We start from the raw sequence: 23988 nt of genomic DNA, 5'->3' as shown, positions 1-23988 counted from the left end.
TCTTTGAAACTTTACTTTTATGAATGTAAACTTTGTCTAGATTCAGTGAGAAGTGTCTAGATTCAGTGAGTAACCAAAAACGCCTTTTTGGGGGTTATAAGGAAGTTTAGACATCAATATTTTGAACAAAATGGTAAAAGTGAAGCCAGAGCCGTTTGCAGTGTGTGCTGCTGAACCTTTTTTTTTTAAACATTTTTTTAAATTATTTTTTATTTATTTTTTTCAATTATACAGAAGAACTTAACTTCAAGCATAACTCACACCCAAAAACAAAAAAGCAACACCAAAAATAAATAATAGCATGGGACGCCGCTGAAGCTCCTGGTGGTGGCAGCAGTATTCGTGACGCAGTGTCTGTGTGCTCCACCCAACGGCCGGAGCTGAAGCACAAAACAACTTCAGCGAGTCATGGCTTCAAAGAGGATCTCCTGAAGAACAAACTCGGCGCAAACTCTCGCCAAAAGCGTGTAACAAGCCACCGACGACCGTCTGGATCTCATACTAATAACAAAAAGTCCGCTTGACGAAGGAGTTATGGTTAGCGAGTGTCGACTTTAAAGCTAGCAGAGCGCAGCTAGCTCAAGAGTTTGGCGTCGCGACGAGTTTCACGAACAGAGTGTAAACATAGTAATATATGTAACTTAATACAAAGTATTGTGAGGAAAACAACTCTTTAAGTGTCTCTCCGAGAGTTTATTGTCTGTGTAGTTAGTCTGTGGACGGGTGGAGATGGCTCAGTCGCCGGTAGCTGTTCAAGTTCCTGGAATGCAGGTGAGTTTGAGTGGAAAGGTAAAGCCAGGCCATCATCATCATCATCATCATTATTATTATCATAATCATAGGCTAACCTGCTTTACTCATGAATCATCCATATTGCGTCTGTACATGCGCTTCTGTCAGTTCTTTAACAACTTTTTAATATTAACACTAGCAAAAGTACATTTTGTGATGATACTATAGGAAAGCTATGTGCCACAGTATATATTTAGATTGTTTAAAGCGCTATGGTACATGAATATAGTAATTATATCTACTACCACGTTAAATGTTATAGTACCATAGCTTTATCATCTGATACCTGCTCAATAGTAATTTACAGATACTCTTTTATTTATTTTTTATGGCATACTTGTATCTATTCAAGTTAAGTGTGTTTTGTTGGACGATGATAGTTGTTATAAACTGTCAAATGTGACCCTGTACCACAAAACCAGTCAGTTTTGACTGATTTCTACATCATTTGAAAAGCTTTCCATTGATGTGTGGTTTTGTTAGGATCGGATAATATTTAGCTGAGATACAACTATTTGAAAATCTGGGAGCAAAACAAATCCAAATATTGAGAATCACTTTTAAAGTTGTGCAAATTAAGTCCATATTACTAATCAAAATTTAAGTTTTGATATGGTTAAGGTACGAATTTTGCATGATCTTAATGATTTTTGGCATAAAAGAAAAATCGATAATTTTGACCCGTGCAATGTGTTGTTGGCTATTTCTACAAATATGCGACCCTGGACCACTAAACAAAACAGTCTAATTTTTGACTAAATGAATAAATAATCTTTCCATTGATGTATGGTTTGTTAGGATAATTGGCTGAAATACAACTATTTGTAAATCTGGAATCTGAGGGTGCAAAAAAATCTAAATATTGAGAAAATCACCTTTAAAGTTGTTCAAATGAAGCTCTTAGCCATGCATATTACTAATCAAAAATTAAGATTAGATATATTTATGGTAAGAATTTTACAAAATATCTTAATGGAACATGATCTTTACTTAATATCCTAATGATTTTTGTCATTAAAAAAAAATCAATAATTTTGACCCATATAATGTATTGTTGACTATTGCTATAAATATACCCCAGCGACTTAAGACTGCTTTTGTGCTCCAGGGTCACAAATTACAAAACTAGATTATGAAAAATGTCAATTTCTCCACGTTAAGTAATACAAAACAGACATTGATTTAGTTTTTAATATTAATATGCAGTTCACAGTTTACTGGACATTTGAATTTGAGCACATATGCCATTCTGATTCATAAAAATGTGAGTTGCTAAATAAAACACCACAGTTTCTACTGCTACATGGGAAATATTAAAATGATTGGTGACTCATGTTTAGCAGCATTATGTTTTTATATTAATTATAGCAGCATTATGTGCTATAATTATGTTTGTAATGAGGACATTAAGGAGCATATTAATTGATTCTAAGTGACTGAATTGATGGCAGAGTCACTAGGAGCTGATTTGTGGTCCGGATCAGTCTATATTTGGATATCTCTATGCTCCTGGTCTAATGATGGAGCAGATATTCATGTATAAGGTGGCATCTGCTCCCTAAAGGTGTGCTAGCGCTCACACTTGTTCCCATCTCTCTTTATAAAGCATAATGAGTCTGCTTTTGCTGCTCGTGATCTAGGACAGTGATTTAATCCTTGTGTTTTAAGCTGTTTTGTGTGACTTGCAGCACAGGAAGTGTGTATGTGGTTTCGTGTTGTGGCCGCTGTCTCAACTTCACACTCGGTAGACGCTTGGAATCAGAAGCTGTGTTTGGTTGGCGGCGCATTTGAACTTCAGCTCTGTTCCTTTTTTGATAGCAGACAGAGGTCAGAAAGGTCACTGATCCAGGACACCACAACTAAGCAATGGCTCCTTCCTGGAATAACACACACACACATATATGTTGACTTCTCTGCTATGACAACTGGGTGGTATTGTTAATCATTATGCACAGCAGATGGGTAACAGCGGTGGGTAACTTTGCTCATTAATGTTACACTTGTGACGCCTTTTTAATGTTTATTTTGTGAGTCTGCCCGGGGTTTAAAGCGCAGTCTTTCTAAATAAGCGATACAATTGTCCATTCATAGAAGTGATGTGTTATAGCTCCAGAAGCATGAAGGAGTGTCGGTCTTAGGCGTAGTGTCTGGGTGTGGCCTGCAAGGAAGTGTTTCGAGCGCTGGTTTCCCGTGGTTAACACACGAGTCAGGTACGGCGAAAGGGGAGAAGTCTGAAGGAACACGATGAAAGCTTGTTGTGTCATGTAGCTCGTACCCGTGTGCATATGGTACGTTTTCCCAAATGCATTTCCACAGCCCCTGAGGTGTACCTCTTTGTTTGCCAGTTCATGTGTTTGTATAGTGGAGGAAATGCATCCAGCTGATAAATCTTGTGGGGTACATACACACCCTCTTTGTGAGCTTGTTAACATACAGACAGCCTGGCCATTAACGTAGCGGTCTGTACACAGCGGTTAATCAGAAGGACGCAGACATTAGATCCGGTGAAGCAGCAGTGATGAGCCATATCCTGCTCCACCGGATCTAAAGCGCATCGGAGATGCCCAAAGACCAGTCTAATCGGATGTGAAATCTAACTATACAAGCCACGTTCGGTGTTTAAGTAAAATATCTTACCACAAAACCTGTCACTGCACTAGGGCTGGACGATATGGCCAAAATTTATATCACGATATATTTCTTAATTTCGGTCGATATGATATAATTCCGATATCGATATGAACTCTATTTTAAATAAGCCTCATAAAAACTGCCAAGAATCGATGTCTGTACCTACAAACTTAAGAAAAATAAATTTGCCAAGTCTACGAAACCTCCTTCTATAAAATGATTTATTTTTTTATATATATATATATATAAAAACGCACAAATAAATTGTTCACCTTTTATTTGTATTTAGCCTTCATACAAACAAGAAATGTGAAATCACTGTCAAATAAACATCTCAGACTCACCTTATTAATATTAATATCTTTAACTTCAAACTATAGGCTAACATACATTACCGGTCAAAAGTTTTTGAACAGTATGATTTTTAATGTTTTTTAAAGAATTCTCTTCTGCTCACTGTTTTTTTTTTTTTTATTTGATCCAAAATACAGCAAAAACAGTAAAATTTTGAAATAAATTTGCTATTTAAAATAACTGTTTTCTATTTTAAAATATTTTAAAATGTCATTTATTCCTATGATTTTAAAGCTGAATTTTTAGCATCATTACTCCAGTCACATGAGAAATCATTCTAATATTCTGATATACTGCTCAAAAAACATTTATTATAATGTTGAAAACTGCTAAATAGAATTTCTTCAGGTTTCTTTGGTGAATAAAAAGTTTAGAAAAACACCATTTATCTGAAATACAAATCTTTTGTAACATTATAAATGTCTTTATCAATCACTTTTGATCAATTTAAAACATCCTTGCGAAATAAAAGTATTAATTTATATCATTTCTTTCCAAAAAAATAAAAATAAATACATTATACTGACTGGAATAGTTTATAAATGTAACAAAAGCTTTTTATTTCAGATAAATGCTGATCTTTGGGTCTTTCTATTCAAAGAATCCTGAAAAATATGTACTCAACTGCTTTAAATATTGATCATCAGCAAATCAGTATATTAGAGTGATTTCTGAAGGATCATGTGACACTGAAGACTGGAGTAATGACGCTGAAAATACAGCTTTAATCACAGAAATAAATTACACTTTAAAATATATTCAAACAGAAAACAGTTATTTTAAATAGTAAAAATATTTCAAAATTGTACTGTTTTTGCTGTACTTTGGATCAAATAAATGCAGGCTTGGTGAACAGATGGGAATTCTTTAAAGAAAAAAAAAAACCTTAACCTTACTGTTCCAGTAAGGTTTGACTGGTATTGCAGGCTGATTGTTTTTGAATTTTATGTAAATTACACTAATACTAGTGAGATTTACAGAGTAGACTATGCAATAATTAATTATATTACATGTCCAAAAACGAAAAAAGCACTTTGGGCATCCATTCTCATGGTTTTCTCCATCAAATATTTATACCTTTTGTTGGACACCCAATTGTCTTATTGCTACAGAGCGTTTCTTCTTATCTCCACTAGTAAAGCATGATAGTAAGTGTATCCAATGACAGATTTTCACTCCTTGCTTTTACAAACAACACTATGCTACTAGAATATATACAAAGGCAGCAACCAGTGAACGTGAGGATTCACTCCGATGTTTAGTAAAACACCACAGGTCATGTCATTTCAACACCGTGAAATTTAAAATACTGTATCAGTGCATTCTATGGCACCTTTAAGGTTCTGAGTGCAATTTTTTGAGCCGTGTAAAATAGATTTATGAAAGGAAATGATGGTCAAATATTTTTGGAAAATGTATGCTGTTTGCATCAACACCAGCCAAAAAAAGACAAAAATGTCCCTAAGGATGCACAAGGGTTAAAACATTTTTATAGGAAACTTAAGAGAAACTATATATCATTATTCAATATAAATGCCTGGTTAATCCAGTAAATACGTTGATTCAAGAACAAGTTTAGCTTCACTAAATTTTCTTCAAAACCGACATCGGTGAAATTATTGCAGTTCAGTAAGTGAGCTAGATTGCCCAATCAAGGACTTGTCAGACTGATTAAACCGGTAAACACTGGTAATACCTTTTTCCAGGTTTCTCACAATGCATATTTACACTGCCTGAAATTTACTCCCTTTTCCATATATTGCAAATATGGATTTCACTGTATAAGAATATTTGATAAATGGATAGTCAGCAACTTCAGACACAGTTTGATGGTGGAATTTATCAAGTGTTGGGAAGGGAAGTGTTTGAAAACAGCCACCTGTCAATAGTTTTATGTATCAAATTTATGTTACATTCCAATGATGCCTTTGTAGAGCATTTGGAAGAGAATAACTCAAATACCAATGAGGGTCAAGCAAAGTGCACGTTTCTTACAGCACAAATCCTGTTCAACGAAGCCTGTGATTGCCATTGTATTTTGCTTCAACCATGAAACATTATGCATGTCTATATACTCATTTAACTTTGTGTGTGTGTAATTGACAGCAAGCAGGATAATACAGCTCTCTAGTGCATAAAGGTGCCCTTGAACATATGCACAAAAACAGCTCAGAATCGTAGAAGAGAGAATCATTATGCGTCAGAGAATCTATCCCTCCCCAACCGTAAATAACCATGTTTTGATTTCATGCAGACTTTTAATGTGGACTTTTAAAGCTAATAAACAGACTAAACGCAACAAAACTCAGTATTGCGTGCAGTGAAATAACTGTATCTGCAATAGGTAACTGATACCAGTTAAACAGCTGCATATATTGATTCGTAGAGCTCCCCTCCCAAAGGTGTCTTGGGAATATTATTGATTAACCCATGGTGGCATTGGCATTCTCTCTGTTATAAACACTTATGAACTACTTGTCTTTGATCTTCATTGCTCCCTGTTGAGCTTTTTGTAAAACTGAAGGAAAATAATCAAGCCACTGTATATGTTTTTGGTGCAGTGAAACACATGGTTTATCAATAAAGGGAGAGGTCTTTTAGTGTTGAATATGTGAGATTTTATGTTAATAGTCTTATTTTATAATATAAACTTGCATTCCAAATATATGATTACGCTAAATTTACCTGAGATGTATAGTTAACCAGTTGACTACCTAATCTAGTCAACTCAAACTCTGTAACTTTTGTATTCCAGAACAGCCGAACAGACCCGGAGGAGTTGTTCACTAAGCTGGAGCGTATCGGGAAGGGCTCGTTCGGGGAGGTGTTCAAAGGCATTGACCGCCGCTCTCAGAACGTGGTGGCCATCAAGACCATCGATCTTGAGGAGGCAGAAGATGAAATCGAAGACATCCAACAGGAGATCACTGTACTCAGCCAGTGTGATAGTCCTCATGTCACCAAATACTATGGCTCTTACTTAAAGGTACGGATTGACGATGACTTTTTCCACACATTAGCTGTGCTAGTAGTGTTGTCACAATAACAAAATGTCAGTAGTGGGTGCCAATGCCAGTGCCAGTAAAATTCCTTGGTTCTTGGTAAAGCAAAAACTATTGGAAATCTATCTGAGACCATTTTTTTTGTAAATGAATTTGAATAACCTTAAAATGTTTTAAGTAAAAATTGCTATTAAAAAGCAACAGATGAGACAAAAACTTGACATGATGATCACTATGTCAGTCTTTGCAGTTTTAGATTCAATCTAACATTTAAATGCAAATTTCATACAAATTGTGAATGGGTCGTATACATCTCCCTTCACAATTAATTCAGTTCAGCGCAAGTTTACGGAGTTCTGCACTCTTGCAAAAACTTAGATATAGATGGTTTTATTGTATCACGACAACTCGCCAAAATAAAAGTTCAGTTTAATTAAAAAACAATTTGACGGAATTATAATGTAATAATAATATAATTGAATAAACCATCATCATACTTGTTTTAATTTATATAGTAAGCCTCTATTATAGCAAGTTGATAATAGAAATGCAATGTTTTGTTGTAAATTGTGTTCATACACTTTAAAAGATTGCTCAAATGGTTGAAGTTTTATGAATTAATTTGATTACCACTAGGGATGGGCGATATCTTATCGTTTGCGATATACCGTTGAAAATTCTCCTCACGATAAAAATTTGTCTCCTCACGATAATAACGATAAGTCTAGTTGATGACGTAGTTTTGTGCGCGCCCGATTCACTGTTCACGTGCGGAGTGAAAACAAGCATGGCGGAAGGCGGACGTGAGGCTGACAGTGCGTTCACACCAGACGCGACTTGCGCGAATAAATCGCGCTATTCGCGCGTAGTTGGACGCGTGAACATTTTGGGTTTACTCGCTTCATTCGCGCGTGAAACTCACTGCACAACAGACGCGAATTCGCGTCATGGGCGGGGCTTCTGCCAGGCGCACATGTATGACTGCCACAGAGAGCATATGTATAGAATTTCGCTCTAAACGTTCAATTCGCGCTGCGTCATTCGCGCGAATTGCGCGGCAGGATGTCTATTCGCGTCTTTGCATTGACTTAACATGTAAATCACTCGCGCTTAACGCTTCATTCGCGTCTGGTGTGAACGCATCATGAGGAGGAGCTTGTTGTTACGCGAGGAGCTACCTCCACAATTTGCAACTGGTTTGGTTACAGAAAATCAGACGAGGAGCAAACTACCGTAATATGCAAAGTGTACAGAAAAATGGTGGTTACAAAGAGTGGAAACACGTCCAATTTGAATTTGACATAAAAGATGCCATACTTTTAATAAAGTTAGAAAAATGCCATTACAAAGGTAAAAACAAAATTCCCTGTAAATCACTTTAAGGAGTCAAATATCACCTCTAATGGGAAGATTCATTTTTGATCAGAATTGTTGATTATTGATTTGAAGGTGCTGCTAAATTTTTGACCGTGCTCCTAAATATTTTAAATTAGAAGCACAAGCGCTCCTAAAAAGAAAAGTAAGCGTAGAGCCCTGATAAATATTTCTCATGTATGTGACGAGCCCCAATTTTAAGTTTTCTTTTTTTAATTATTATTATTTTAAATTGTTTCATTATCAGGAAAAAATGCAAGTGATCCGCGCGAGCACCTCACTGTCATGCATGCGCATTCTTTTCCGCACAAACACTTGCATATGAATAATAGTCTAGACTCTAGAGCATAGCCTCATAAACTTGTTTTAATAAATCGCTTATGCATTAAATAAAGATACAAAACAGGTTGTTAAATATGCTGAAATATTGTTAAAATATTTATAAAATGTGAAACTGTAGCTAATCTTATTCGCAGTCTAGCGTTTTGCATCTGCATAACATAGTGAATTATTTTTAACATGCAATGTTACAAAATAAAACCAAACAAGATTTGTAATGAAGAAAAAAAAAAGTAGACAAATAAGAATGATGTAGCCCACATCTCTTGAGCGTCTCACACAGCATGCGCGTGAACACGCAAAATCTTGCTCTCTGCATGAATGCAACGCAGATGGCGACATAAGTTTGTTTGAAACACATAAAAAGTTTAGATAAGATAATAATATTAACAATGAACATTATATGACATTTAAAATAGTTTTGGCGATTTTTCCTTCAGTCCGCCTGTGCATTTCTGACCCAAACAGCAAAGCAGTCTAAATCTCCGCGATGTTCTCGTTAAATATGCCATTTCTGAGATATTACAATGAATTAATTTCTAAAATGTTATGATATGGAAAGCCTGAAACAGATCACAGCAGTATAGCCATACACTGGCTTTCAGTCATCAGCAACGTGGTAAACGTGTGCCAGTAGCCTATGCATATGATTTAATATGAAGCGTCCGTAACGCATTATTATGGTTGATAAGAGCAATTAATGGAGATGAGCTGTTGATCATAATTAGCATGGCAATTACAGAAAGTTTCAAGTTAATTGCATTAATAATACTATATGAAATAAACGTAATCTATTTATTTATATATATATATATATATATATCGTCATTTGTATCGTTATCGCAATAAATACCTGAAATTATCGTGATAAATTTTTTAGGCCATATCGCCCATCCCTAATTACCACTAGTTATGATTTTACATATAATTTGGGTGGGGGGGGGGCTTTTTAAAGGCCCCTCTTATTGTTAAAAGAATTAATAAATTATTACATTTTGTAAATGTTTTATGAAATTAACTGGTTAGACATACTTTTTAATTAAACCCGTGAAAACAGATTTGAAAATGGAATTTAGCACAGAAAAGCACTCGTACAAATGCACGTTCTTTATCATTGGATAGGAATTAATTCAAGGGTTAAATAGGTTTTCATTTTGCTTCAGAAAAAATTTATTAGTTTCTCAAAATTTGTAAAATACTATATTTGGAATTCAGTGATAGTACCATTCTATTAAAATAATTTTGACAGTAGGTAATAAAAACAAAGCATTAAATATTAATATAATTTTTCCTTTATATTTTTAATTAAAAAGGAAAAAAAATGAATAGTCTTGAGTATGTGTAGTACACCAAACATTCACACACATGCACACAGAACATGCGGACTTCATTTAAATAGCAGTCTTTTTGTGCTTTAATATTAACAGACACTAGTCCATATCACCATTAAAGGATAAGCTCTCAGCGCTTTGAAATTTGAAAATTTAAGGATTTCTCACGGTTCTGGTATTGTTCTAGATGAGCACCGGTTCTCTGTTCTCAGCCTCAGTTTTTTGAGGCATGAGTAGCACAATTTTATCGTAGCACCTAGGGCTGTGCGATTAATTGAAATCGTCATAAAATCACGATTTGAGCGTGCGTGATTTCCAAATTGCTTTATAGCATGATTCTTCCCGCGCCCCGACCTCCTGCAGTATGCTATCCCATTCAATCAGAATGCAGCGCGTCTAAATGAGAGAACAGAACAGACCAGGCATACAGATGTAACGCCAGGTTCACACACACTCCGAAATCAAAATAATGGATAAATGTTGTGTTTGTGGTAAACGGCTGCGAATCAGGAGCAGACTGCAAACGCGTCCTGTGTGAAAGCAAAATGAGTCCGTGCTGCTTCTTCACCGCATACACATAGTGTATACGCACTGCAGACGGAGTACATGTGAACCTGGCACAAGAAATCTTTTTCAACACCTGAGGCAGTGCCACAAAGAGCTGTATGACCAATGCATGGCAAAAAAAAAAATCTGCACACAGGATTTTTAATTTTTTGTGCCATATGTCTGTTCTGGAGACATTTTGTAGCTTTTTGATAAAGCTCTAATTGGTTTTCCTTTGGAAATGCATTTCAAATTCACACTGAATGCATTTATTTTTTTGTCCATATCGCACACAGCCCTAATAGCACCGTGTGTAATACTAGCACATGCGCAATACGCATGGTTGCCTTTGGATAAAAATAAATACAAAAGAGGGCTGAGGATATATTTTAATGGGGAGTTCGGAAGCTGTTTGTAAAGATTTGATGCCATTGGTGATTCATGGCCAAATCCTTTGTGCTATGTCACAATACCTGTATTTCTGGAAGGCTGCCAGACAGAATGTGCGCTTTTTGTCTGGCCGCTTTGTGTGTCTGTGTGCGTCGATGGTCAGTGTTTGTTTCCAACAAATGATGACAAGTCTGCATCACGGTTAAGTATAAAGTTAAAAAAGGAACAGGGGCCTTGTGTATAAACCGTGCAGATTACATACTAAAAGTGTGCATATGGACATAAAGTAGATTTTGCATACAGTTTTCAGATGTGCATTGAAACCTGCACAATATAATATAAGTTATGTAAGTTACAAATTGTGCATAGATGCAAAAGCCTTTTCCCCCATCCTGTTTCCTCCCCAAATTACCATTGGCTATATGGTGCTTGCAGTGCCTATGCATTACCTTATATGCATATAATTTCCATATGCATAGTCCCATCCATGTGATACTACCACTTTAACAGAACCAGACACTAGGAGAATATGAATTAACGAGCCCCCTAGTGTGTCATTATACTATGTTGCTAAAACATCTTCAGTATTGTAAAACGTGGCACATTTAAAAAATATATAATCACATTATGTGCGAGGAAAATTGTGTACACACATTTAAATGCACATTTTGTGGTGATCAGATTTTTAACTTGGCCATCGTTTTTTTTTTTACCTATGTAAAGTTGTTACAACACCAGCATTTTACATACCAGTGAATTTTCACATTTCCAATTTCAATACCACATATTAAAATATAAAAATATTAACTAATATAATGTTTAAAAATAGTTGAAAATAAGTAAATGGTCAGTAATAAAATAAGAACAGACAAACAAATGTTACTACCATAGCACAAACAAATACAACAGAACGATACAAATGAAATAAACAGTGTTTAAAGTTTTTAGGTAGGTCTAATGGTAGCATTCAGGACAGAAATACTTCAGAATTTAAATAGTCACCAAATGTAAAATAACAAGGCATTGTTTTCATCATATAACATCCACTTTCTTTATTAGAGATGAAAGTTTCATATCACAATTATAGTGACACATTTTTACAGTTGTAGTATTATTAAATACTGGTGGTGCTGTTAAAAATGAACTGTTAATATTTAAGATAGCACCATGTGACCATGAGAGGTAAAACCTACTTAGTGCAGGTTTAAATGAACACAACCTTAGTTAGGCAAAGCAGAGTGCATGTAAGAACAATAAACTGTTTTGGGATGGGCATTTTTATCCTTTAAAGGACTCGATTGGTCAGTAAAACAGGTAAAACGGAGGAGTATGTACATCATGGGGATAATGAGAAGATTTTAATTAAAACATACTGTTGATGACAATATAATGAGAAAAATAACACTGCTAGATTATTAATCATGCATCATCAGTGTTTTTGAAAAAGAAGCTATGATTGTCTCAGATGATCCAGTCTGTGACTTGTTTGTCAGGCATTGCTGTTTGAGCTGTGCAAGATGGTAAACTAAGGCACTATTGGGTTAATTAGCACTAATTAACCTGCATTCTCTATTAGATTAATCAGACAGATACATACACAACAGAAATATATTACGTTTTCTACACAAAATGCTGTGAATGCACAAGTGAACTTGAACTAAATGGTGTGTTAGTCAGAATGTGTAACTCCTGTTATGAATGCGCACTTTCCGTAAGATTTCGCTAAAACACAGGCAACTAAACACAAAGAATGTGTTGAATATGACAGCTTGGCGCACTGTACATCTTGCATATCAAGTTCTTCCAGACATTGCTTCATGTTTTTTTAAGCTATGATGAGTAACTCAATTAAAACACTAAATACTGTTTGCCTGTAATGTGTAAAAAAAAAAAATCACTGCTGGATTATTATTAATAATGTATCTGTGTTTTTGAAAAGAAACATTTAAATGGAATGTTATTGTTTCAGATAATCCAATCATAGTCTATAATGTTGGGCTTTCCCTGTAATTGAATTGCTTTTGTAGCAGATTAATTAACTCAACCAGACAGCATCCTATATATGAGATTAATCCAATACATACACAACAAAAACATAGGATTCTATGCAAATTATATTACAATAGTGTCCTCAATGTAATGTGACTTATGGGGAAGATTACATGTTGCGTTTAGCTGTATTTTGCACTTGAGCATATATACTGTGAGCTTTTAAAATCACTGTCAAACACCATTTTAATCATAATTAAAACATGAAACGATAATACTAACCATCTGGAATTTTACAGTGGAACTGTGATGAAAGTTTTCATAATTTACTCGCCTTAATATCATTCCAAAAAGATACAAAAGTTATCCGAAGGATGGTACAACAGAAGTTTTGTACATATTATGAAAGTCAGTTTGACCATTAATGCTCTAAAAAGTGCATAAAGGCTGAGTGAAAATCCTTATGACTCAAAACAGGTGTATTTTTAAGTTTTCTGAATGCACTTTCAAAGCAAATATTGTCAAATATCAACAATATACATGCGAGAACCAGTGAGGTTTGAGGATAGTTTGTTTCAGGCTTTGCTGTATTTAACTTATTTGGGTCACAATTGACTTTCATAATATGAACACAAACAACTGATGGATTCTTCAGATATTTTCTTTTCTTTCACACAAGTTTAGAATTATATGAAGGTGAAAGTTTTCATTCTGGGCTGAACCTTTAAATGTTCATCTTGAAATATTTTAAGGCTGTTGTTTTAATATGTTTGTATTTATAATATTTAAGTAAGGCTGCTGCTAATAATTATTCTGATAGGTTGATTATTTCTTAGTTTAATTAATTGAATAAAAAAAGCTGTTTTCTTTTGTATCTGTTGAAAAGAAAATACCATATCTTGGCCAGTGGTCTCACCCAAACTGAAGGCTGAATAAAAACAAAACAAAAGCTTAAATATAGCTTATGCTATACATTGTGCATGAGAAAGCTTTCAATTATAAACATACATAATAATTTCAACAGCTTTTGGTCTACAGTTTTAAAGCAGAAGGACAAGTTAATAAAGAAATTAAGAAAAACAAAAGCACAAACTCTGCATTAACTGGTAAGAGATTGATTGCCAGTGATCACTCCTCTGACACTTAGTTACTTATCTCATAAAAATGTGGTAGTTCACCTCGTCATGCTCGCCAGTGTTTCCTGTATCAACAACAAAAGTCAGACAAAAAGATACATTACGAAACTCACTTTTGAGTTGACTCACTCAGTGAATCTATTACACCGTTGACATTTTTCAGTGCTTTCCTACCTCTGGGTTCATTTCTAAATGTCTTGTTTTTCCTTTAGGGTAGTAAACTATGGATCATAATGGAATATCTGGGAGGAGGTTCGGCTCTGGACCTGGTAAGTCCTTTGACTTTGTCCGTGAGCGATCATGTGCCCTATACCCTCAACCTGTTGTGTGTGTGCAGCTGAGAGCCGGACCCTTTGACGAATGCCAGATAGCCACCATGCTGAAAGAGATTTTGAAAGGTTTGGACTACCTGCACTCTGAGAAGAAAATCCACAGGGACATAAAAGGTGTGTACGCAGAGCGATTGTCCCCATGTGAGGAATATTTGTGTCTGCTTGGATGAGTGGGTGTGACTTCTTTGTTTTTCCACTGCTGCTTGTTTTTCCACTGGTTTGAACTACTATGCAGGGTGAGGTAGACTCCGGCTGGTCGGTCTGCAAATAGCTGCACTGATTAGTGTTGTGTCTTCAGTAGTTTTGGGTTCTTAATATTATTATTTTTCTTGAAGAGGTTGAGCTCATTAAACTTGATTTTTAATGAGGAAAAACACACATTTGAGATTTTTAAAAGTGACAGTGCATTTCTTATTACAATAAAACAGCGTTTGCCAAACTAGTAGTAGACTACAGTCACATTCACGTAATTTCCAATAGAAGTTTACAGCATTTCACCATATTCTGCCAAAATAAAAGATTTGATAAAAATCTTAAAACCTTTAGCTGTGGGTTTGCACATTTGAAAATGAAGAATTTAACACAAAGCTGAATTTACAGCATCATTACATCAGTCTTCAGTGTCACATGATCCTTTAGAAATCATTCGTTTTACTAAACAGGGCAAATTAGCGCGATTTATTGTTTTTTTGTTTTTTTTCATCAGAATTTTTTCAAATCAAGAGTATGTCACTTCATGGTTTACTCCCAGATTTATTTGCAGCCAACAGCACAAACAGCCGTGTGAAAGAAAACAGACTGGCTGTATTACACTTTCATAAGTGTAAATATTCTCTATTAAGAATATCTTAATAGAGATTGCCAAACTCCAGCTTACATGTTTGCCAGTATTTTCAGCTCATCAGCGCTTTCTCTGTAATGTAAAGAGAGCTTGTGTGCATGGTTGTCATGTTGGGAAGATTAAGTAAACCAGTGGTCAGAAAATGTATCCGTTTATGAAAAAACTGGGGGACTTGACATCTGGCAACTGCAACCATGGACGTTTGTGGAGGCTTGTTACCAATGCAGGGTAACACAAGTGGCGAATGAAAATGAAGTATTTTCAGGATGAATAAAGAAAAATATCGCAGATGATTATGCTTAATAAATTGAGGGAAGCAGTAACCATGATCACAATATGATTAATCTTGTAGCCCTATTTCCATTAGCAGCAATTCTGTTGTTTGTGTCTGGACTGTAGTAATATGAGAAATTCAAATTGCAATATATAACAAAATAATCACAATATAATTTTATGCCTAAGACATGCAGCCCTATATATGTGACCCTGGACCACAAAACCAGTCAAAATTATCTATTTTTCTTTTATGCCAAAAATCATTAGGATATTAAGGAAGGATCATGTTCCATGAAGATATTTTGTCAATGTCTTACCATAAATGTATCAAAACGTCATTTTTGATTAGTAAAATGCATTGCTAAGAACTTCATTTGAACAACTTTAAAGGTGATTTTCTCAATATTTAGATTTTTTTGCACCCTCAGATTCCAGATTTTCAAATATTGTCCTATCCTAACAAACCATACATCAATGGAAATATTATTTATTCAGCTTTCAGATGATGGATGCATCTCAATTTTGAAAAAATTGCACTTAAGACTGGTTTTGTGGTCCAGGGTCACACATGTCAATAATTAGAGATTATTAACAATCACAATATGTTTACTAAAAAAGATGTGACCAACATCAGAGAGGCATGGCCATGTGAATGTATGAAAAAAGACTTGCAAAATGAATAATGATTGCAGTCAAAAGGAGCCCAAAAACAACATAACGTTGCAAAGATGTTGAAATGATCCCTTTGGCTACGTGACTCCCCACATGGTCTCTCCTGTTCCTACTACGAAAACATTTAATAATACATTGTGAAATGGAAAAATTCATCAGTTTTTGAGTAATAGTAAAATCTGCCATATCTGTTGGTCTCCATTGTCTCTTGTTTTTACACGGTTACAGCTGCCAACGTGTTGTTGTCTGAGTCTGGTGAGGTGAAGCTGGCAGACTTCGGTGTGGCGGGACAGCTGACAGACACGCAGATTAAAAGGGAGACGTTTGTAGGTACACCGTTCTGGATGGCCCCGGAGGTGATCCAGCAGTCTGCCTATGACTCGAAGGTACGTCCCTCTGAAGCCACTCGCACCTTAAACACTCGTTTCCAGAATCACACTGTTGTTTTCTATGTAGAGCAGGCTCATGATGAGATTGAAAGCTGGGTGCAAACCGTAATTATTAAGAAACAAGCATGAACACGCTGCAGTTATTGAAGGCTAAACTGTTACATGGAAACACACATATGTATCTCTGTATATAAACATACATTTCTATTAACATGCATCTGTTTAATTGTTTGTACTGCACATAATCTTAATGTACAAGAAAACACTTATGCACTTGGATTATTTTATATGCAGTGTTTCCATCATGTGCTCGCAGGATTACTGGACATATTTGTGCTCGAATTGATTCATTAATAACATACATTTTTTACATAATCATCGATTAATTAACATCCTTAGCTAAATACTTTCTTATTGCTCCACACTATCTGACTATTGGGACTGACATTACATCAACTGTAGTTTCAAAAATATTGATCCATTTGTTATTGCACAGGACTGTAATACTTCTAGCCTTTAGAGAAACTTGTTTTATTCCGTTGAACCGTTTAAAAAGGTCTCTTTTTTTTCTTTTTTGAATAACTAAAGCTGTCTCTTGTCATGAACAAATGCCACAGCAGCTGCCATTGCACTAAAAAGAAAAGAAAAAAACACAAACAAACCGGCATATTCACCTGAATTACAATCTCAGTGAAGTCGTGAATGCTCATATTTGCCAATAATTTACTCTTCAGTGATATGATATCGTGCTTTGTGGGATGAGCAAATGTTTAGTAGAGTAGAGCTGCACAGCATGTGATTGTGTGTGCTGCAGTTAATAGATCAGCCCTGAATTTACACAGGATCAGCCAATGAAGATTGGAGGCCAGTCTTAGTATATTCATTTAAATCATTGGCTTTCATGATGTATTATCACCATAAATCGTTAAATATCTATTTATATGCTTACACAGTAAGCAGGAGTTCATAATATTTGTTGTCACAAAAAAATTAACACTGACTGTTAAAACGCCATCAGAAGAAAGAATAAAGGGATAGTTGACTCAAAAATAAAAATTGGATAAAACGGGATTTTAGTTTTTGGTTGAACTATCACAAAACATTTCGGCTGAAACTGAAAATTGCTGTTTTGGTGGAAAATTTTGGTTGCTGAACTTTTGGTGCATCATAAACAAACAAAAAAAGAGCAAGACATTTCCTTAGTTTTGTTTATTCTCAAAATATTTATTCATGGCAAGCTCAATATTTGTTCAGCGTTGTGAAGTTGTTTGTTTTGCTCTCAGGCTGATATTTGGTCTCTTGGGATCACTGCCATTGAGCTGGCCAAGGGCGAGCCCCCGAACTCAGACATGCACCCCATGAGAGTGCTCTTCCACATCCCCAAGAACACACCACCCACCCTCAACGGAGACTTCTCCAAGACTTTCAAAGAGTTTGTGGACTCCTGTCTCAACAAAGACCCTACATTTGTAAGCAAAAGTTCAAGTGTTGTCACTAAAGTTTCAATATATGGGGACAGAAATGCCCCTGTATGAACTTATAGTTATGCTGCATCACACGAGTACTGTTTTTCTAGAATATTGTCAATATTGTGTTTTTGCTGTCGCCAATGAAAATGATTCCAAACAAAGCCACAACTGAATGTATAATTTCATTTTAAAAAAAGTTATGCAATTGTAATTATGTACATCTAAATACTGCTTTTGATGCAGATTCTGTGCTACTTCTGCAGTGCAAAAATGGGTTTTGTTGATACTGATTTAATTTGATTGGTAACAGCTTATAGCGTCTTACTATTCTGAATGAATTTGATTAAATGTAGGAATTGTCATAAAACATGATGCATACTTTGAATAGGGAAAGACAGAATGCTTTTAATTAGGTAAAATGGCCATGGAAATCAATTTAAGGGTGTATTAAGGTATAATATGTGCCACATGTCCTTCCTCAACTGACTTTCACATGTAAGAGTATTTAGTACTGTGCCGTTTTGAAAACTATTTTGATTATACGACTGGGGCACCGATATACTGTGCAGCGCTAACTTGTGCTGATGTGTTTTTATAGTGATAAAAGTAATGAAATATCATATTATCTACTTTTCTCAGAGGCCAACAGCAAAGGAACTCCTGAAGCACAAATATATCGTTAAATATGCCAAGAAGACATCCTACCTCACTGAGCTCATTGACCGGCTGAAGCGCTGGAAATCCGAGGGTCACAGCGATGGAGAATCGAGTTCCGACTCTGACTCGTAAGCATGCAGCGAGCACAAATGCATTCACGAAATCCCTAAATCAGGGGTTCTCAACTCTGGCCCTCGAGAGCCACTGTCCTACAGAGTTTAGCTCCAGCACTAATCAAACACACCTGCCCATAGCTTTCTAGTGATCCTCAAGACCTTGATGAACTTGTTCAGGTGTGTTTGATTGGGGTTGGAGCTAAACTCTCCAGGAAAGTGGACCTCGAAGGCAAGAGTTGAGAACCCCTGCCCTAAATACTCCCTAAAATATCAACGAATACCAGGTTTTAAAACAACAGTCCACAAGAGGGCGCAATGAATTAATCTAAGCCAAACAGCCTAACAGAGATGCAGTTTGTTTTCAATTCAAGTGCATCAAGTTATCAAATAAGAAAATTCAGCCTAGGTTCTCAAGATCTAGTTCTAGTCGTTTTAAACAACAAAAAAAGTCGTTTTTTGTATCCTTTAGCATTCAAATAATGCTCATGGTTTTTTTGTGCATTCACATAGCTAATATGTGTAATATAATGACGTGAAAAAATTTCCTTCTTTTGGTCAAAAGTGACTGAAGAGGCCCATAGGGTTAAGTCTTTCTCATATGTATTTTAAATTGATCAAACTACACATACACAGCGAGTTGAAAATCTCAGTGGATTCTTCATGTGTGCCCAACAGGGAGCCCAGCAGCAAGGACAGTGACTCGTCTCCTGAATGGTCCTTCACCACCGTTCGTAAGAAGAAGCCAGAAAAGAAGCAGTCCAATGGAATGGTAAGTTCTGGATGATGATGATTTGGATATTCAAAGTTGAAATGTAGCAACTGATTATTGAGAACATGTGTTTTTGATCTCTTCCCTTCAGGACGAAGAACTGCAGAAGAAGTCAAGCAGTTTAACCACCGTCATGGCTCCTGTTTTTTCAGAGGTAGGGCAGCTTGTCTTCTCATCTGTGACCCTGGAGCACAAAAGCAGTCATAAGTCGCTGGGGTATATTTGTAGCAATAGCCAACAATACATTGTATCGGTCAAAATTATCCATTTTTCTTTTATGCCAAAAATCATTTGGATATTAAGTAAAGATCATGTTCCTTGAAGATACTTTGTAAATTTCCTATTTTAAATAACAAAAACTTCATTTTTGATTAGTAATATGCATTGCTAAGAACTTAATTTGTACAACTTTAAAAGTGATTTTCTCAATATTTAGATTTTTTTTTGCACCCTCAGATTCCAGATTTTCAAATAGTTGTATCTCGGCCAAATATTGTTCGTGTAAATCTCAATTTAAAAAAATTGACCCTTATGACTGGTTTTGTGGTCCAGGGTCACATATGGTCCTGTTTAGGGAATAGAGCTGAACAGAAATTAAAATGCCATTCGGAATCATCATGTGACCTGAAATCAGTCTAGTTATGTAGTTGTGAAAACAAAAGTGGGATTGTTGACTGTATAACAGGACATGAGTTGGTTTGGTCTTTGTGTTGTAGCTAAAAGCTCAGCACAGTGACGATGACACAACGAGAGTGCTGGAGCAGCTGGAGAAGAGCCTGCATGTGGCTGAAGACATCTGCCCTGGTGTCACAGACCGGATGATCAGCCACATCCTGGAGAGGGTGCAGAGGTCAGACACACTACTCGCATGTTTCTGACAGCGGGCAACAGTTTACAGCCAAGAATTGGTGTACAATTTTGTAGCAGTAAACATTAGAAGTTGTAGTTGACTGATATATCACTGACCAATATTTGGTTTTTTTTTTTTTAATTGTTCTGCAAGACCCCCCCTTCATGTTAAGTATATTTTATTGTAGTGTTCTGCTTTTAATGCACGTAGATCTCTTAAAGGAATAGTTCACCAAAAAAATGAAGTATTGCTGCAAATGTACTTGCCCTCATGCCATCCAAGATGTAGATGAGTTTGTTTCTTCATCAGATTTGGAGAAATGTAGCATTGCATCACTTGCTCAGCAATGGATGCTCTGCAGTGAATGGGTGCCGTCAGAATGAGAGCTGATAAAAACATCAATAATCCACACCAGAAGAGAAAAGCTGCGTGTTTGTAAGAAACAAATCCATCAGTTTCAAGTTCAAACTTGAACCATTGCTTCCAGCTTAATACAAGCCAATGATCCATAATGATGCTTCTTCCAGTGAAAAAGTAATTTAGGTCTGAATCAGAAGAGAAATCTGTACAGATCAAGTACCATTTACAAGCGGAAACAGTCTAAAACAGCTCTAAACAAATATGTGGCTGGATTTTGATGTGAGAGACAACGGGAGATGGGCTTTTTCACCGGAGGAAGCGTTATCCAAACTGGACTCATACTTTGGCCAGAAGTTTAAACACCTTGATGATGGATTTGTTTCAGCTTTTGTCTTCTCAAGATGTTAACTAATGGACTGGAGTGTTGTGGATTATTGTGATGTTTTTATAAGCTGTTTGGACTCTCATTCTGACGGCACCCATTCACTGCAGAGCCCCGTTTCAGCTGTGCCCCGTTTCAGGTGTGTGCGCTCAAATCTGTCCAGTAGCATTGCCTGCATGACCCATGAGCAATGCTGATGATTTCAGCATCAGACATCGGAGCGGTTTATCAGTCATTCATGATCAGATGTTTCTCCTCATCTTTCCTCTGTAGGTTCTCTATGAGTTAGTGCTGCATTGGGAAACGCCACCCTTCTGCTGTCAGCCCGGATGACTGCACCTTAACACACTCACACATGTACAGAGACAGGAGGGACGCGGGGTCGCGCACACACTATCTTATCATAACCAAAAGGAGTCCTTTTTTTTGTCCCAAAGAATGGAAATATATATATAAATATAGTGTGTGTTCAACTGTATTTATACAATTTTGCCACATGCTTTTATATTAGTCTTCTGCTGGTGCCCAAGGATGTGTTAGTTATTTTATTCCACATTTTACTTTAAAAGACACAAAATATCCTTACAGGTCGAGTAGATCTGCTCTACAGCGCATTAGGTAAATCTTTTGGTTCGCATATATTTATGTATTTGATATCCCAATCCTTTTATTTTAAACTATGATCAATAATATATACGTTTGGGAGATTAACAGTTTCTTTTTGTTCGTCTTGGTTTGGGATTTCTTTATTTCTCTCGACACACTGTTAACTGTAGCATTACAGAACTGCTGTATGGGATTACATGCATATCATATCAAAATTAATAGAAATACCTCATTTAAGCAATCAAAAAAGAAAGACAGCTCCTGCTTAATGAAGATTGATCAAGTTGAAACCGCTTGGATAATGAGAGGAATTTTGCTGTGCAAAAGCTACCTCCACTTCTGGCCCATTACAGTAGGAAAGTTCAGTTTTATTCTTTTCACTTTTTGTAGACTTTTTTTCTTTTTTTTTTAAATTGGCAAGGTAATTCGTCTTAAATTTCTAAACCTTTTTATACACAGGACTGTAGCGAAATATTTTGCCCTTCATTTCTCAGTAACACCCTCTTTTTACAGTGTCTAATATTTTTATACAAGGGTAGAATTATACTGTATTTTTGAAGGAAATATGCACTCGCGCACACTTTGTACGAGGTGGGCCTGTTTTGTGTTTTAATTTCAGAGCTCTCTTGCTCCAAAGACATTCCACTTACTTCGAGTAGATCTCAAGGCAGTCTGCTTCTGTAAGCGATGGGGGAATTTCTACACAAACTGATGCATTTAAGCTGCCCGAAATGACAGCAACTGATTCGAGTCCACGCTATAGGTAGCAGTATAGAATTCAAGCTCAATGCAAATTTCTTTCATGTAATCACCTGTGATGAGGGATTTATTTTTTTTATTTTTTTTTTGCCACTTGTAAAGAAACACGAGGGTGCCATTGCTGGTGCGGTGGTCATATGTCATATTTGCTCCTGTTGGAGAGACTGTGCCAACGTTGCATCCCATTGTGCCTAAAGCTCACTTTTTTATGTATATGATGTTGTCTTCTCAAACAGCTTTAAAACAAAGTTTCACATGTTGCCAGACTGCTGGAAGATTTTAGAGCAATAAAGGCGTTTAGTGGATTTGTATATTTCTTTATAGAAATGTAGACGCAAAAGCTATAGGTTTTGTACATTTCTTCACCAGAGCTTTTGTAAATTTAAGACGCCAGACAGAAATCTTTCTAGGTTGTATCATATAGATGCTGTTCTCTTCATTTTTGGACTTTAACTGTTACAGATAAGTTTTTGTTTGGTGTGGCAAATAAAGATTTAAGTTATGACATGTCAGTGTGACTTTTTTGGGGTTTTTTCCTCCTTTTTTTGTTTGCGCTTGATAAAGGTCCAGACTTATTGCATGTTTCCGGAGCCGTTCATACAGAACTTTCTACTGTAAACAAACGTGTATGTGTAGATGTGTGTATATATATATGTATTTGTGTGTATATATATAGCTTTACTTTATTCAGACATAATTTTTTCTTTTTTAGTAAAATCAGTGAGTATCAAATATGATCATCAGGTTTTTAAGGAATGTTTATTTGCTCTTCTCTCAATCATTATATTGCATTGTTTTGATCATCCAACTAAGCATTAAATGTTTATGCAAGTATCTGCCATGATGTTATAAAGATCTCATTGACTGACATTACAAGCACCCAGAATTTCATCACTTTTAAATATAAATATCAGCATCTGCACCAAATTGCATATTTTTGCTCGGCCTCTGAATTAAACGGGTGTTTTTCCTCTCCACATATTCTCTGTATAATACCCTAATATATGAGCCATAAAAGCCTGACATATCAATATTTTATGTAATGGTTCAATAAACTGTTCCATTTTTAAAAATATTAGATTTTTCTAGTAGGGTTATAATATAAAGCAGTTGGCTATTGAACAGCTTTACAGTTCTGTTCCCCGTGTATCTTTAGCCCAAAACACACAGCATGGTTTTCTGCTGTCAAGAGGAAAGATTGGCATCGTGAAACAATCGTGGCTCCTAATCGGTGCTCTTATGTCGTACAGTGAGAGAAGTTCAAAGACGGCCGTTGTCACGGTCTTGCGACCGAAGATAGCCTGCGATCATTTTCTGACGGTGTCGGAAATTCAGCATGATCATCGCACAGTGGGTTTGCTGCTACGACCCACGTTCACTGACCAACCAATACAAATGCAACATGAAATCAACGCGACATGGCGCTAAAACATAAAACTGCTTACCTCTTTATCCCTTCCTTTCACCGCTTCCACTTTTTTTCAGCACATAAAAACTACAACTGCTAAAGTGGGATTTATCATGCTTACAACTAGCACACTGTTTGACAGAAACATGGCTAAAACCAGATGAATACATTACTTTAAATGAGTCCATCCCCCAAGATTACTGCTATAAAAATGAGCC

General features: G+C 36.0%; 1 protein-coding gene across 2 annotated transcripts; it reads left to right on the top strand.

Moving 5' to 3' along the window:
* Positions 1-329: 329 nt before the first annotated feature.
* LOC306862751 (serine/threonine-protein kinase 26-like) lies at positions 330-23231 on the top strand. 2 transcript variants are annotated; one of them, XM_079405723.1, is made up of 11 exons: positions 330-771; positions 6533-6763; positions 14097-14153; positions 14222-14330; positions 16234-16391; positions 17678-17863; positions 18503-18648; positions 19312-19405; positions 19497-19559; positions 20122-20255; positions 21271-23231. In XM_079405723.1, the coding sequence occupies exons 1-11, from the start codon at positions 730-732 to the stop codon at positions 21284-21286; spliced, it is 1236 nt and encodes a 411-aa protein (XP_079261849.1). In that variant the 5' UTR covers positions 330-729; the 3' UTR covers positions 21287-23231. The 2 variants fall into 2 exon arrangements, with proteins under 2 accessions (XP_079261849.1, XP_079261848.1); XM_079405722.1 differs by lacking the exon at positions 21271-23231 and having other exon boundaries at positions 20122-20407.
* Positions 23232-23988: the final 757 nt, after the last annotated feature.

This window comes from Barbus barbus (genome assembly GCF_936440315.1).
Source record: "Barbus barbus genome assembly, chromosome: 43".
NCBI lineage: Eukaryota > Metazoa > Chordata > Actinopteri > Cypriniformes > Cyprinidae > Barbus > Barbus barbus.
The sequence above is the reverse complement of the archived record's forward strand: the minus strand, read 5'-3'. Positions and strand labels throughout refer to the sequence as shown.